Source organism: Sphaeramia orbicularis, chromosome 24, assembly GCF_902148855.1.
Source record: "Sphaeramia orbicularis chromosome 24, fSphaOr1.1, whole genome shotgun sequence".
Lineage (NCBI taxonomy): Eukaryota > Metazoa > Chordata > Actinopteri > Kurtiformes > Apogonidae > Sphaeramia > Sphaeramia orbicularis.
The window spans coordinates 26,876,913-26,894,500 of record NC_043979.1 but is presented as its reverse complement, the minus strand read 5'-3'; the positions used below and the strand labels follow the sequence as shown (position 1 = coordinate 26,894,500).

Sequence of the window (17,588 nt, the reverse complement as noted above, 5' to 3'; positions counted from 1 at the left end):
TACTGCTGCTTCTCTTAGCAGGTCAGCTCGGCTATGCTGAAAATGCAAAATTAGTCAGTTTCCAGGAAACTTCCAGGAACTTGGGCAACCTCTAAAACATCTCCTTTTTCTTCCTTTTTTTTTCCCTAAATCATCTTTTGAATGCCAAAACCTAATGCAGGGTTCTAACTGAGGTTATCTGAAACTTTATTTTTTTACCATGATTGTTGGAAAACCCTAATCCGTATAGTTTAACAGTACATTTATCAAATATTTGATTTTCGGAGATAAGGCTTCATTATAAGTGAGACCTGTAAAGGAAATGACAATAACTTCCCCTGCAACTTACACCAAAAATTGGAGTTAACACTTAACACCTAAAAGGCTTATGTCTGTGTTTCAATGTAGGTTTGGTCAACTTTAACATGTTCTGAAATTATGAGGAAGTGACACTAAGCTCAGCCTAAAAATAAAATAAGAAAAGTTTCCGTTGAAGTAAACATTAGCGGGGTAACAGAGTCAGAGAAGATGTATAGTTTCAGAAGTGGTCAAGTTTTTTGTCTTCTGCTGCTTTATTTAACAGGTAAGAGAGGATTAAAAGTGCAGTTGTTCCAGTATAACAGACGATCAGATGATGATTTCTTTTCTTTTGCAGATGTGACTGGAGATTTGTCCATTTTACTTGCCAGGGAAGGAGAACAAGTTGCTTTTCCTTGTAGGAGCAAGCTGTTGAGTCAGGCTAGATGTAACAACACCTGGATCTTCGGTTCTACAACTGGAGTAACAGTGGAGCTGACTCACTCAGGGAAAATGACTGTTGAAGATCAATCCGACAGACTGAGTGTTGCAGCAGACTGTTCTTTAGTCATAAAGAAGGTCACAGCTGAGGATGCTGGCCTTTACACCTGCCGACACTTCGATGAATCAGGAAAACAACAGGATGAAGACATTGAGGTTGATCTGTCAGTCGTTACTTGTGAGTATTTGCATCCGAATATTTTCACCTCAAACTTAACAATAATTACAATTACAGAGATAATGTTTTTCTTTTTGTTTTTCTTTCATAATGCCACCATCTTCACCAGTGACTGAACATATAAGTCCTGAGGAGGTGATGTTGAACTGCTCTGTGTGGAGATACAGATGGTGCAGACACACAGTGCAGTGGCTCTTACATGATAACAAAGTAGATGGAGATCACAATATGCTGACGACAACGCATTCTGTGCGCTTGGCTACGGTAACTTTTCCGGTTTCTGGTTCCTCCACCTCATCTCAGTATTATCAGTCACTGAGGTGTGAAGTGACATCAGAAGGACACAAGGTACAGGTCTTCTTCAGTCCTTCGCCTTTGGAAGAGCGAACAGGTGACAATATGATGAAATGCTTTTGAGGTACAATAGGTTACAGGTTACTGGCTACCCTGTTAAAAATGAAATCTAACTATTTTAACCCTTTCATGCATAGTGGTCACTACAGTGGACAGTTATTCTACAGCTGTTCTCTTATACATTCATGGATTTTGTTGTTTTAGTTGCATATCAGCCAACACAGTGGACACTTATCCATCATCCATTACACTGCAATTCATACCATTACTGTAACTTTGCTGTTGTAGATGATCCTGATCTACAGTAACATGTTTGAGTGCAAAAAAAAATGCAAATTGTTATTAGATTGTAATTAACAGGATTTTTTTTTTTTTGCATTTTTAATTTTTTTTTTTGCATGTTATTTCAGTGAAGTAAGTAATAACTAGTATTAGAATATATTAAAATGTGAGAAAACATCAAATTAGCAGCATTAAAATGTTTATATTTAGTAGTTTTCACACAGTATATCAGTAAATACATGTTTCTTTGCTTCTAAAATCAAACGTATGGTGTCCAGCTGAGTGGACATTTTTGTAACCCCATGAAAAATAGCCTTATTTAAAAAAATTCAATCACTTTTTTTTTTTTCATGCCTAAAGAGGAATAAAAACACTCAGGAAAAAAAATCTTGATTAAGGTTCTCATAATTCACGATGAAAGGGTTAATTACTTCATCATGGTAATGTAAATGTAACAAATAGCAATAAACCAATTCAGTTCATAGATGCTGTAGAATAAGGGTGTCAAATATATGGCGCATGGACCAAAACTGGCCCACCAAAGGGTTCAATCTGGCCTGTGGGATGAATTGCGAACATCATTTTAGCTCCGGGGCTACATACAGTGGGCTGGACCGGTAAAAACACACTGTAACCCATTCATTTATACATATCAGTAATCACCTTTGACAAGGTGCAATGATTAGATACTGAGTCCCAGTTACACTATATCTATCCAGAATAAATCACATTGTTGCAAAGAATTTTGTCACACAAAAGCTTGATAAAGTTTACTATGTTAATGTGTCAGCATTTTCAAAATTACTGACCCATCAACCCTGGCACCTTCCCATCCCATCCTTTTTGGCCAAATAATTAACCAACAAAATGCCAATTTGAGGCTTCAGTAATCATGAAACCAAAAAGCAACATCACAGAGGTGACATCCATTTTTGTTTGGTTTAGAGTTGGACAATTGTCCTTCCTTCTGTTGATGGGAGGCACAGAAAAGAAATAAATTAACAGCATTTTAAGCTTGTGAATATTTGGATATAACCCCCGTGTAATCACCACCATATTCATTAGTACCAGTAGGTTAGTTACATATAATTTTTATTAATTGTAAAGGATTATATTTCAATTTACTAACTATCAACAGGTTACTATTTGATTCTCGGTGTACAATCAGATTGTCTTCTTGTGTTTATTTCAAATGAAGATACGACAAGAACAGTGACTCCAAGAAATGAGTGGATGCAAACAACAAAAATAAATCCAATGGAAGGAAAACAACAAGGTAATGACTAAACATGTCTGTGTCTTGTCTTTAGAATATATTTGTCTTTTCTAAATGAGAGGTTTATAATTAACTAAAGGCTTCTAAATGACGACATCATTATAAAGTGTTACTAGTGACACTTGGCTGTGACTGTAGATCTCACCTTAACCATTCAGTCTCAGATAAATATATCTCACCCACTGACATTATAATGAAATGATCAAAATTAACATACTTTACCTGTCAGTGGTCAGAATATCATGTGTAATCAGTGTATGAAACATATATGTGCATCTTCTTTGACATTTAGGTTATCTGTATAAGCTTGTTGAATTTTATTGCAAAAAAAGTCCGTCTCTTAAACATATTAAATGTTGTAGGCCTATAAGTACTCTAAATTCTTCTAAAGAACAGATTTAACTCATGACTTTCTTCTGTTTCATGTTGTTTTTTATTCTTCTCACGTCTACAGATTGCTCTCTTCTCCACTTCATAATGATGGTTGCACGTGTTGTTGAAGTTGTCCTCATTCTTGTGATCATTGTTCTTCTAATTAGAGCTCAAGGTGAGAAAATTAAATCTTTTGCTCAGAATAATGAAGACAAACTGTAAATGTTGAGCTGAAATGTGACTGGTTTATTTCCAGGGAACAAGAGGCCGACAAATCACACTGTAAGATGAATAAAAACACACTAATCACATTAAAATGTACTTTGTGAAGGGTTTATAAAAATGTTATTAATTGTAGTTTGGAGCAATAAAATACTTTTTCAACTTCAGGTTGGAATTTTTTTTTTTTTTTATAAACCAGAATCTCGGGTGTGTTATTGTTTATTTTCCTACAGGTCTGTACTGATGAAGATGAAGCTGATGGTACAGTGAGATATGAAAACATGGGAGAGCCTTCTGTTTCTGTCAGACTGCGCTGATCAACATCAACAACATCAGCTGAAAAATGACACCAGGGATGAAAACAATAGGTTTTATTATAAGATGTTAAGTAGGGAATTTTGTGAGACCAACCCCTTCTACTTTTGTCACTTTTATAAAATGTGTTTTTTGTGATGTTGTAAAGTTAACTCCATTTATTGCCTCAAAGAAAACCTTTTCAATCTACTTTTCTTTTTCCCTTTTATTTGCATTTATTATTATTGTGATGTGTGGGATTTTTTTGGTTTGTTTTTTTCAGCTCAGTATGTATTTGTTTAAAATGAGCTTTGAGTCTTAAAGGTGTTGGAACCATTTTCTCTTATTAATATAGAAAATAGTTATCAGCATATAATAAACCGCTATATATGTACTAGCCTCTGTACAGTTTTTTTTTTTTTTTTTTTTTTTTCATAGATGAAAATAATTGTTTTATTTAGCTGGAATTTAATGAAAAACTGTACAGTAATTTTTCCTCAGAGACAATACAGACAGACTTTTTGCTTTGAGTTGTACCTTCAGTTTTTCAGCTGTTCATTTATGGTCATCATTCAAACCTTAGAGGAAATGCTTCCTCCTGTGTTAAGAAAAAAAAAAAAAAAAAAAAACTCAGCAGGCCTCAGACCAGAGAAACATCCCCTTCCTGTGTTATAACCTGCATCAGCGTACATGTTTGCAGACCACACCTCAGCCTTCAGTGGCTGCAATATTTACTGAATAAAATGGCATGAACATAAAAATGTTAATAAAACACACTATGCTCTCCAAGACTACTAATTTTTTTGTATGTCTATGACCAGATTAATTTCTTTTCTGTCTTCTGCCACTGTAAGAAAACAGCTATTCATTCTAAACCCTTATATTTTATCATATGTAAGTTGCTACAGATGTGGTTTGCTAGCTGAGTTTGCTCTGACTAGTCGCTCTTTGACCGTCCAATCAAATGACGTGAAAATGCAGACGTTATTGTACACCTGTGTTATCGCCCCAGTGTAGCTAACATGAAGTCTGATTGGTTAAAGCAACAGGTTCACTGACATTTATTTGAAGGCATACACCCTGCACTGATTCTACAGCCCTTGAGGCAGTTTTATTTTACCTGGTAACACATGATGGATGAAATACAATTGGACAAACACTCTAGTAAATACATGTACTACAGGAAGCAATGCAACCAAGAGAAAAGATATGAAATGAAGAGAATAGACTATCGCGAGTGATTTAATCTTCATGGAACAAATGTAAAAATATAAGGTGGTAAATCTGATTCTTTAGGCCAGCAGACAAGGTCTAATAGTCCAATACTGAGGTTGTACATGTTACGTGTTAGCTGATGAGAAAAACTGATTGATTTTTGGATAATAAAGTTCTTCAATCCAGCATCAGAAGAAGAATCTTTATTTTGTTGGTGGGATCACATATGTAAACATGCACCAAACTGAAATGTGTCCTCTGCCTTTAACCTTTCTCTAGATCATGCATCACACACTGCATACTTGGAGCAGTGGGCTCACCATATCAGGTGCCCAGGGAGCAAACGGGGGGGTGGGGGTGGGGGGGGGTGCCTTGCTCAAGGGCACACCAGCCAACAATTCTCTGCTGGTCCAGGGAATCAAGCCGGCAACCACAAGGTCACAAGCCAACTCTCCAGCCAACTTGGCCCAGGCGCTTAGTCTCCACATATCTGTTATGCCATACTTTTTAGTGTATCATTAACCTTTATTTATACTCAAGAAAGCACTGAGTAATCCTCATTTAATAAATCAAGCAGTGATGCATCACAAAAACAGGTGTGTAAAATACAGTTAAAATTGATTCAAATCAATACAACATTAAATTTAATGTAAAATGCAGCTATGCAAGCAATTCCAAAGGAAAGAAGGTTTATAATCATATTTTCAATGAGGTGAAAAACACGCAAAAGTGTATTGAATCTTATATATTTATAAAGGATTAAAACAAATATAATCTTCATCAAATAAAGTCACAATAGCGAGTCATGCCTGAATTCTAAAGAATGAAGTACTTTGTTCACCAAAAAATTTCACCAAAAATTTGCACACGATCAACTTCCTCAGCTCACTTCTTCTCTGAGAAACATACTGTTGAGTCAGAATGTGGTTAATAACGTAATTTCATGGCATAAGATTAGCAACATATTTCTTAACCTTTTATTAGTTACTCCTGTTATTCAGGAGGAAAATCTGATGAGCATTAACTTTTGAAAGATTTCAACACATGAGAAAGCACAGAATAAAACTGAATGCTGAGTGAGTTTCCCAGTTATGGTTGTGATAATGCGATGTCTCATCGTGTTTGCTTATGTAAACATTGTCATCCAATTATAGAAACCCACGGAAACTTTTAATTCTATTTTTAATTACTCAATTATTGTGCAACAGAGACACAAAAAATGGTATCCACAAGAAGTCTTATCTGTGGACGGATGAAGTTCTAGTTTTATTTTAACCAAAGGATTAAATATCCTTCACAAAATTCTTCTGTGAACTTGTAGTTGTTTTTGTGTTGATCATGTGGTCAGAAAACCAGTAGAAAATATCTGTGTAGAAAAATATCCATATTAATATGAACATGACATAGAACATTACTAACATCAAAATAAAATAAGTTGAACTGACTTTTTATTGTTTTTTACGTATATTTTTAGTGTGGATGTATGGCTGTGCGTTTTATTTTGTGTAACATCTGCTGCTCCTGTCTTGTCCAGGGCACTCTTGAAAAAGAGATGTTTTTTTCCTGGTTAAATAAAGGTTATAATAATAATAAAAAAAAGAAAAAAAAAAAAAGAAAAAAAAGTAGCTCTTATTCTGCAACATTAAACTTTTACAATGTTTTGAACCCACACAAACAGAAGTGCTGATCTAATACCTGTTCTAATATCATTATATTGGCTGCTAGTAACTTTTAGAATTGTTTTGAAAATTCTGGTCTTAACATATAGAGCTCTTTATGGCCTGGCCTCTTCCAAACTGACTTGATTCAGCCTTATAGTTCTTCTCGTAGTTTGAGTCCCCCATACTCATTTCAGGTCTGGAGGAAACTGAGTCTTTCAGGCTGTTGCACCTGAGCTATGGAATGACCGACCTCTGTCTATGAGAGAGCCTTTATGCAGTAATCATACTTGGTTTCACACATAACATCATACTCTCATACATGCACAACTATACTCTTACGCACAAAGGGCTTCTCATATCTATCTTTGCACACTTTGGACTGTGGACACTTTTACACAGCAACAACACACTTTTTATTTCAGTAAGTGTTTAATTAAACAAGGGCTATACGACTGATATTTTAGGTTGTTTGCTCTGTTTCTCTCTGTATTTTATTGTATTTTATTCTACTAAGTATGGCCTACAGATCAACATACATGAAATCCAAGCACCCTATCATCTTATCATCAAATCGATGCCAATATGTGACAAAAAAGAAGTTGAACTAATCAGAAATTTCAACAACCTCAGGTCACTTGTAACAGTGAATGGTTGCTGTAAGAAGGAAATCTGCATTAGACAAGCAAAAGATGGCTTCAATAGACTTTAGAACCTTTTCCCAGATCGGCATCTATTACTCAGCCTGAAATGTCACCAGTTAAACACTTTTGTGTGGTCGATTTTCTTATATTTTGTTTATTGTTTATACAGATCCCCATTAGCTGCCACCATAGTGGTTTGTACTCTTCCTGGTCTGTTAATAAATAATATCTTATGACTCTGAAGCCTAGATGCTCAGTGGCAAGAAAGATACTCAAAACAGCCGTTGTTTGATTTTATCTTAGAATGGTTAAAATCTCCTGGATCACCCACAGGACAAATGAGCCCAATTTGCAAATGGCAGGACAAGATCGTCTACTGGTTCAAAACGTAGAACTCTAATGGAGGAGATTCCTAGGACATATCACCTGAAAAAACATCTCAAGAACATAAGATTTAGCAAAGTCAGGAACAGGATGGCCTCTTACCCCTTCACTATAGGCTGCATCAGCTAAGCCATCCCAAACGATGTAATTGTTGTTTTTATGATGCCTCTATATTTTATTATATATTCAAATGCTCTAGTTTTGCTGTGAAGCACTTTGTGACCACTGCCTGTGAACGGTGCTGTATAACTAAAGCTTACTTATGCTTCATCTGTATTCACTGACCACTAAAGATGACATTATTCATGCAGGAATATGAATTAAAAGACTCAGAAAAGCTTCGTAATGAAGATACTGGATATGCATACAAAAAAAAAAAAAAAAAAAATCACAATTGTATGTTAACTTTTTTTTCCTCCAGTTTCTGATTGCTACCAACTACCTGCACAACCACAGCTTCAGCTTAGTGTCATAACAGAATGGTACTAAACAAATAAATCTCATTTATTATTAATTAATTGTTGTTTTCCTGGAATTAATTAAATATTATCTGCCATTTAGATTAAAAAAGGAAAAAAAACTCAATATATTAGCATTAAGCATTATTCACATTAAGACTGTAGCAGAATATGCTGTTGTCGTATAAAAGTACTAGTTCAAAGTTTTAAAATTAATGTGACGTCACAGTTACTTGAATGGAAGATGTACTTTTCCAGGTAATTATGATGATATTTATCCTGTGGTCTAAATATGGAGAAGGAAGAGGCATCATCATGAGGAAGTGCCATTACACCGGACACAGGAAACTGACTCTACATATTGTTTCTCCACAGAACACACTTTCTTACACATTTCAACAGTTTCACCAGAGAATGAGGACTGAGAAGCTGATCTTTGATTTCAGGAGGATTACACTGTTTGTACTTCTGCTGCTGCAGTTTACAAGTAAGAATACAAACAGGAGCGTCACACTAATAATAACTTAGAAATATTGTAATGACCAAGTCAGAAAAAGTTGGGATGGAGAGGAAAATGCAAAGCAATGATTAAAACTTACTTTGATTTGTACTTTACTGCAGTATGATTCATGTTTTGTGGCTAACTGTTGGGTGCTGTAAGACTTGTTTGCAGGAACACCATCATCACTTGGAGTACTCAGTCTCAGTGTGTTGTTTTGGAATGTGTTGCAAAAATCTAAATTGAAATAGTAGTTTTTTCATACAAGTGCAATGTCAAATTATGTAATGGTTTCAGTTTATTACAAGTGCAACATAATTTACTAATGATTTTTTTCAACTAATGTGTAATTTTTCTCAGCGTTTTCAGATTTAGAGTCGTAGAATGATCTGTTTTTAATGTTACTGTATGATGCATTCACTGCAGCACTAATATATCATCATCATCCTCATCTCAGCTTTTTCTTCTTTCTCTTTATTTTCAACAGGAATACACGGGAATTCTTCCGACCAGATTGTGATAAGTGGAAGTGAAGTCACTTTACCTTGTAAACATGCTGTAAATCCTTATCACGGATGTGCTGGTACTACCTGGCTGTTTGATCGATCAAGGCCAATAACACAGGACTCCCGGATTCTGAAAAATGAGGATTCAAAATCAGACAGAGTGAGACTTTTAGCAGATTGCTCTCTGAACATCAAAAACGTCAATGTTCAGGATGCTGGTCGTTACACCTGCAGACATTTTGACAAATCAGGACAAAAAGATAAAGACAGTTTTCTCTCTGTTGTTACCTGTGAGTATTTCCATCATTATTCCTCATGTTCAAAGTGTTTTAAGAGGAACAAGAAACCACTAATCATGATTACAGTGATGATTTTATCTTAATTTCTGTCTTATCTTCACCAGTGACTAAACATTCCATTGCTGATAGGGTGACACTCAACTGTTCTTTGTGGTCTGAACGCTGCAGACACACAGTGAAGTGGGTCTACAAGGGCAAAGATCTGGACAGAAATCTAACATATCTGAAGGTGGCAAACGCTCCGTGCTCAATAGCTGCACGTTTTCTGGATAATCCTCCTCATTTTCCATCCCAGTATTATCATTTACTGAAGTGTAAAGTAAGAGATACAAATGGAAACAAGTTCATCTTCCCATATGGGGCATCAGGTAAGAAAATAAGTTACAAAACCTTATGAAGTGGTTGAATTGGTTCTATAGTGATGTGAGTAAAAATCCTAAATGTTTTATGTATTTTATGAGTTTAAAAGTTAACACTTTAACAACTGCAATCTCTCTGTAATTTCTTTTTACTGAACCACATTCAAATCAATGTAACTCTTGAACCGTTTGCATTATCCACAAATTTTAAACAGCAGTGGAAAACTGAGATCCTGAGCTTTCCAACACTTTATAACACTTGACAGCAGCAATGTGCAACTTCCACAGCTAAAAAAAGCACCTGGAAATAACAAAAAATATGAAGCCATAATATGGATACTGAATATTCATGACCAAAAGCATATTTGAGCAGATGTAAAATAGTTCAAAGCTTTTTTTTGCAATCTCAAAAAGTTTAATTATGGACATTTACAGTTGTTTCTGATAATAAATATGCTAAAAACTTCAAGGCTGTTTTTTTCTTCTTTACTATAACACACATTTTAAGTATTTATTATTTAGAATAATGATAATTAACGGCCAGATATTGAAAGATAAGTTCTTCCTGAAAACAAAGGTACAAAAGCATTGGCAAAAAAAAGACATTTTCTGACATTTTTATTGCAAAGAAAACATGAAGACACCCAGGTGGGCTGTTATAATGGCAGTCTTAAAAGGGTTAACTGGATTTAATGTTTTCTTGCTCAGTTTTTCAGATTTTCTTTATATGTCTTTCCAGGAGATCTCAAAGTAACAACAAAAATACATCCCACTGCAACCACAAATGTCAATAATCAAACACAACAACAAGGTAAAGAGTCATCTTCTTTCTGTCTTTTAAAATGTGACTGAATGTTAGTTTGAAGTAATAACCTCTTAAATAAGAAACATGAACACAACACATTAACAGACACGTCACCACACATTATATCAACATGTGAAATAGTCACATTCTGTAAAAATAATAATACTGTGTATGATCTTTTTTTTCCCCTCTTCCCTACAGCATGTTAATCTGAAAGGAAAGTTAAGCAAAAATGTTTTCTGTTGTTATTTTCAGATTTTCCTCTTCTGTTGAGAAACATCATTGTGAGTGTGGGTTTAGCTGCACTCGTTATATCTGTGGTTACGGTCAACATCTGGACGAGAATTAAAAGTGAGCATCTTCGCTGGAAAACATGTTTATGTAAAATGTGATTTTCACTCTGGAAGATGAACTCAACTCTCTTTTGTCCTTTCAGGGAACAAAACAAAAGCAGAGGGAAACACTGTGAGTTTTCAATCTTTACATCTACAACTTTACCCACAGATTTCAGTATAATTATTAGTTTAGTAAAAAAAAAAAAAAACAGCCAGGCAAATGACAGATCAAACCTTCTGTCAAACTGTAGGCAACAAACACATGCAGGTGCACATAGGAAAAAGAAAATGATGGTGATTATATTGAAATCAGTGGAAGGTTTAAGAGAGAAACATTGTGAACAAATGAACTTTTAGATTATACTCAGGGCTAAATCCACAAAGTATTGTACCAGCTGATTCAGCAGGGAATTATACAGTGTGTGCATCCACATTTTGCACCATTTTAATGATCTGGTCACCAAACATTTGCACTGGTGAAAACACGTCCATAAGTCTTTGCACCTGGTTGTAAATTGTACTTGTTTTGTCTTGGAGTTTCTAGTGTTTTCAGGAGTTTCTCCACATTTCACCCATAGGTTGGTTCATAATGAAATCTGCAAAAACCCACAGATTATGTGTCTTTAATGAGCAGAAACACACACACACAGTTCTAGATGTTAATATCATTCAGGTAGGTCAGACATGTATTTGATTAACATCTGACCCTTAAAGTAATGTTTTGTATCACTGAACATATGTGGGGTTTTGCAAAAAGACATCTGTACTGATGTTCTTTGTCAATGCACATTACAGCATCTCCAAACTCCAAAAAACATTTACGCATTTAAGCAAAGGGCACGTAATAATACTAATAGGACTGAGTAATAATAAGGTGAAGTGTCACTAAATTGGTATTTCTACATTTAAATACCAGAAACTCCAACATGACTCAAATGCTGACCTAATTCCTTTCATATCTGACTGAATATTTTATGCTTTGTGCTTAAATAATAGTTCAGTGTCATTCACATCTCACAAACTGGGAGGGAGATACAAAAACAGTGTGTCAGGTTTGAGTTTGCATTCAGTTTACACCAGTTTTATTTAGGTGCAAATTATAGTCAAACAGCATGTAGGATTTTATGTTTAGACAGAGTTTACACTAAGGCTTACAGGCATAGGAAGGAATTGATTTTGTGCAAAATTCTATGAATATTCCGTAATTTACATCCATGTAAATAACACAGGCAATCCACTAACACTTTACAGTTTACAGTGAATTGCACCATTTGTTATTTGCACCCTACATGTTCTGCTTCATTTTGTGCCTGTAATAGCCATTAGGGCCTTCTATGGATGTGGCCCTTTGACTTTATTACCCCTTAATCAGAATCTGAAGCAGGTTTATTGCCAAGTAGGTTTTAACATTTGGGGAAATGCTTTAGTCTGTCGAAGCAACAATGATAAAAACAGTGGGTTTCACAATGAAAAACACATGAATCTAATAGAAGGACAACAGCACAGCATAAAGACTAATCAGTACAATACACAACAAACAATAACAAAGATACTAATATAATATAATATAATATAATATTACATTAACAGTATCCAATAACATAAACTCAATATGCAATACTTTTAAAAGGTTTCAAAAATACACACATTTTAAGTTGTTTCTAACAAATGGAACAAGAAATGATGTGTTTATAGTTTACTGTCTCACTAATTTCTTTATTAATCAGAGCTATTTCCTTGTTTTCATCTGTTTTTCCTCCCACAGGTCAATAATGAAGGAGTAAATGATGGTACTATTAATTATGAAAACATCAGAGATCCTTGTGTCAGACTCAGCTGATCGACTTCAACCACAGCCAAGAACTGACTCCTCTGATGAATATTATTGGTTTCATTATTGATACATAAACTGTATGTTTTCGTTTGAGATGGTATTAAAAAGGCCACTGTGAGTTCTATGAGATGCGTTTTCCTCTTATTTATTTATAGTTAAATGCATTTTCATTTGCATATATTATTGTTGACCATGTTTGGTACAGGTCAGTGATGCTGAAAATGACACAAATTACCACCTAATTTTGTTCATATCAGTGTGTGTATGTTATTTAATCAAAGTCATTCTTAACCCATAAAGACCAAAACACCCATTGGCAACCTAACCATCTACTCATCTAAAATGTTTAACATCCGTTAATCCACTAATCCTATCAATACATGTAAATAATTGGTGTAAAACACAGTTTGTCATCTTTTCATGGTCATCAGATATGGCCCATTTGGTCATTCAGAGGCTCCGTAGTGAACATGGAAACAGTGGATGGAAACACTGGGTTTATGCTCAGTTAATGATATATTTTGCTGAAAAAGTCCGTTTTCTTCAGTTTTCTTCAGTTTTTGATACAATAATCTTTCCATTTACTCTGAACTTTAATGAATATCTACATAATCAGTGAATTAAGTGTAGAAAAATACACAATTTATACAGAAAATGCAAAATATAGATAAAAATATTGCAATAAATGGTGACAAATCAGGTAAGAAAGGTTAAATAGAGAGAAAAATGATTTTGGGAACTGCCACAAAAGTAGCACTGGGTCTTTATTTGTTACGCTATGATGTGCGATGACCGTTACACTCTTATTTATCTGTGTAGATCAGGGTTAACATAGATGTGGACTATAGAAGGGCGGCCATGGCTTAGATGGTAGAGCGGGTCGTCCAATAACTGAAGGGCTGGGGGTTTGAATCCCGCTCTGTCCATGTGCTGTTGTGTCCTTGGGCAAGACACTTCACCCCCCTTGCCTCCAGTGCTGCTACTCACACTGGTGTATGAATGTTCAGTGGTGATCGGAGGGGCCGGAGGTGCAGATTGGTAGCCACGCTTCCGTCAGTCTGCCCCAGGGCAGCTGTGGTTACAGATGTAGTTTACCACCACCAGAGGGAGAATGTGAGAGCGAATGAAAAATGGGTCCTCTGTATGTGTTTATAGAAAAGCGCTATATAAATCTAATCCATTATTATTATTATTAGAAGAAAAGTGAAGGTGTTGTGAAAGACAAGCATGGATCACACAGTGAAGTGCATGTTGAAACCATTGTGGCAAAGGAGGAAGCCAAAAAGGCTCTTTTTCCCATAGTGCTTCCTCATTTCAACACATAACCAAAACAAAAAAGAAATGAAAAGATGCTGACTGAAAAAAGAATAAAAGACCAGTAGAAACAAGGAAACACATGGAGAACAACAAAAGCACTCGGAGAGCACAGACCTCCGCCAAGGCAGATCAGTGGGCCCCTGACCCCCCCCCCCCCCCCATCACCACCAAAATTTAATCATTTCTTCCTTGTGCCAGTATCAACATTTCCTGAAAATTTCATGAAAATCCATCCATAACTTTTTGAGTTATCTTGCTAACAATCAAACAAACATGCACACACGGACGCAAACAAACAAAGCAAAGCAATCCCAATACCTCCTGGTGGAGGTGATAAAGAATACAGGACCTACCAGAAGATGACATCTATGCCACAGTTGTTTTGTATCCACCAGTCAGTGCATTGCATGTGTTACAGACAGACCATGACCCCAGGTTCTGCTGATTAGGACCAATCACATGCACCTGTACTGCTTTACCACAGCTGAAGGCAATTAGCCCCAATTAGCTCTGCCTGTGTCCTCTGCTCTGAAGAACAGAGGAGTTGTGTTAGGTTTATTGTTTTGGTTTATTTTATTTCCCCCATCTGGTGACTCCATTTTTATCTCTATCATTTTAATGCAATTAGTGAGTGGTGAGGGTTTCATACCCACCATCACCCACATTAAAATAATATACATTAATATTATATTCTGTTTTCATTGAGCTATATTTTACACCTACATCTGATCTGAAAATATTTGACCCTTGATATCAAATAATTCAATTTTAACCTCATTAATGCCAGCTTTTTGTTATGATGTTTTTAGATGGAAGAAAGAAAAAAATAATTATTTTCAATGTATTACATGCAAAGTAATTCTTTGAGTTGAATTATTACAGCCTGGGATATGTCAATGATTAGCAGCTACATTTTTTATGCCATGTCTAATAATCACACCCATACCGCTAAGAACAAAAAAGTGGCCTGTAAAAAATATTATATAGCCAGTTTATCTCTGTTGATGACTTGGTAGTTGCCACTGGCCACTGTTGAGTTCTGTGATGACATAGGTCAACCACAAATGGCCCAGTACTAATAACCTAAAAGAGTGCGTATCACCACTTATCAGGGGAGGCAACAACGAACATCGTTAATCGCTGATTTCATGTATAGAACATGTTTGAACTACAAGAATGTCATTAATTCTTTGGTTCAACAATAAATAATACAATAAAATTACACTCCTATGCATGTCCACTGGGAGAAAGGCAATAGTCCAATGTAAATAATGAATGTATGTGTGTACTGTATATAAAAATACACATTTGCCAGAATTTACACCATATACATTAACACAAAATTATCAATATAATGAAGAATTAGAACCCTGTAAAATGCACACAGCAGTATCTGTGGGTCAATAAAGAAGAAAATACTTTAAAAACATGCTTTGACAGTGACTTCAGAAGATCAGTGTGATTCTATGTGGACAGTATAAGTGAAAAGGAAAACATATGTTTTTTAGCTGTTGATGATCATGTGACTCGGTTGTGATAAAATGCATCAAAAATCAGTGTTAAAGAAGAAGGCATTTTATAGATAAAAATGGTTCAACTCATCACCTTTAGCTGGAAATCCTATTTGAACCATCCCATCTCCACACTGATGTAGAGTCGTACTTTTAGTATTGTTTATGTCAAACTATACGATACGTCATAAAGTAGAGCAGTGTTAAATCTGTCAGTCCTTCAGTCTTATTCAGCCAATTAGAATTCATTGAAAGGTTACTGAGGTTCTGACCCGGTGGTGTAGTGCAACTTCAATAAAATTAATAAATATGTGAGTTTCTATTTTTATTTTGTAAGACTGCCAGACTGCCACAAATAAAGTTAGGTGAGAAAATACTAAATTAATCCTTAATTAATTCTGTAAGTGAAAGATTTGTATGCACACTTTAAACACAGATTTTAAGACAAAATTATTTGTTTACGTCAGTCAGTGATTATTTTTTTTTTATTTTATGCATCAATTTTTCACATATCCACAATCTTTTTTAATCTATTTGATCTCTTCTTGTTTGTGTCCTCACATATAGGTCATGTATTGTGAGTGACCCCTCTGTCATATTTTGTCAAACTGATAATGAGTTTGGGTTCTTGAGGTTCAAGATAATCACAAGTCAATCTGATAAGTGAGCCCAGCGTTATTTTGAACATGACAAAATGAATAGACTGAAGCGATATTGGACTTTTCCCACGAAGAAAAAACTTTTTTTCTACGGAACAAACTCTCCCAGAGACAGTTATCAGTGTGAGAGCGATTAAAGAAGTACGATGGCTGAATTCAGGAGGTTCATGCTGTTTTTATTTCTTGTCGGCCTGCTTCAATTCAAAGGTAAGAAAAGAACCAGCACAATTACAAAGGTGGACACTATTACTATCAGTTATTGTTCCTAATTTTCTCTGCAGGAGTAAATGGAAAAATACATGAATTGACTGCCAGAGCTAGGGATGATGTAACTTTGTCTTGTAACAATAAGATGGATGATGATCATGGATGTAATGGTACAAGCTGGAGTATTCAAGATACAGAGCTGGTGAATCGTGGGCAGATCAGTACAGATGCTGGACCTAAATCAGGCAGATTGAATCTTACAGCAGACTGCTCTCTGGTCGTAAAGGAGGTCACAGATAAGGATGCTGGATGTTACTTCTGCCAACAATTTAACAAATCAGAACAAGAAGATCAACACACTTTGATTGACTTGTCTGTTGTTACCTGTGAGTATTAACACCGTCTTTCTTTATAAAGTGAATCACATGCATCCACTATATTACCGTATGTCCATCCACAGTAAGGCAGATATTTTGCAAAACATATTTTTCTGTGCATTTGAGCATCTTATTCACATGTAAACACCATTTTAGGAAACAAAAACTCTGATTTTTTTTCACTGTTATATCCCGTTTAACTCATATCTGTTATTGCTCTGTGTTATGAACCTGAATGCACTTGAAACATTAAGGTGCAAGTGACTGATTTTGCGCAAGATTGATGAGAAAGGTACAAGGTGCATCTTTTTTAATAATAACAGTATTAGATTTTCCCATTGATATGCAAAAATAAATAAAATACTCTTTGGATAGAAGGTGTTTTGGCACTTGGACCAAACCATATCATGAAATAAGGAGAGGGGATAACTAACCCAAAACTAATGGAGGAAAAAAAAAAAGATTATTAGTACCTTGTGAAGCAAATATTCTTTTATGGTGAGAGTTAATAATTTTGAAAAAAAAAAAAAAAGAAAAGAAAAGACAAATGTTCTTCTATTTTCTAGGGCCCCTGTCGGTCATTGGCACTTAGAATCATCATCACTTTTCTTCCCCTTACAGTACCCCTGATAATATACAGAGAAAATGGTTTTAGGAAAAAAGAGAAACTATATTTTATGTTTAAGTTTAGAGTTTTATCAACATATACAGAAGGACAACAATAGATATACAAAGAGAGGAATTAAAATTAGAATTAGAAAAAAGA

The 17,588-nt window shown here is 35.2% G+C and overlaps 2 protein-coding genes across 2 annotated transcripts; both read left to right on the top strand.

The window, feature by feature from the left end:
• The first annotated feature begins 493 nt into the window (after nt 1-493).
• On the top strand, nt 494-4,257 carry LOC115414645 (uncharacterized). Its single transcript, XM_030127880.1, has 7 exons — nt 494-562; nt 635-955; nt 1,065-1,346; nt 2,790-2,867; nt 3,322-3,414; nt 3,496-3,521; nt 3,695-4,257. Exons 1-7 carry the CDS (start codon nt 508-510, stop codon nt 3,776-3,778), a joined length of 939 nt encoding a protein of 312 aa, XP_029983740.1. The 5' UTR covers nt 494-507; the 3' UTR covers nt 3,779-4,257.
• Nucleotides 4,258-8,520: 4,263 nt separating this feature from the next.
• LOC115414646 (uncharacterized) lies at nt 8,521-12,853 on the top strand. Its single transcript, XM_030127881.1, has 7 exons — nt 8,521-8,601; nt 9,101-9,409; nt 9,523-9,786; nt 10,517-10,588; nt 10,838-10,933; nt 11,019-11,047; nt 12,683-12,853. Exons 1-7 carry the CDS (start codon nt 8,529-8,531, stop codon nt 12,755-12,757), a joined length of 918 nt encoding a protein of 305 aa, XP_029983741.1. The 5' UTR covers nt 8,521-8,528; the 3' UTR covers nt 12,758-12,853.
• Nucleotides 12,854-17,588: the final 4,735 nt, after the last annotated feature.

Coding starts and splice junctions, on each gene's coding strand:
- LOC115414645 (XM_030127880.1), top strand. CDS start 508: ATGTATAGTTTCAGAAGTGGTCAAGTTTTTTGTCTTCTGCTGCTTTAT. Junction 563..634: donor TCTGCTGCTTTATTTAACAG/GTAAGAGAGGAT, acceptor TTTCTTTTGCAG/ATGTGACTGGAGATTTGTCC. Junction 3,522..3,694: donor AGAGGCCGACAAATCACACT/GTAAGATGAATA, acceptor ATTTTCCTACAG/GTCTGTACTGATGAAGATGA.
- LOC115414646 (XM_030127881.1), top strand. CDS start 8,529: ATGAGGACTGAGAAGCTGATCTTTGATTTCAGGAGGATTACACTGTTT. Junction 9,410..9,522: donor TTTTCTCTCTGTTGTTACCT/GTGAGTATTTCC, acceptor TATCTTCACCAG/TGACTAAACATTCCATTGCT. Junction 9,787..10,516: donor CTTCCCATATGGGGCATCAG/GTAAGAAAATAA, acceptor ATGTCTTTCCAG/GAGATCTCAAAGTAACAACA.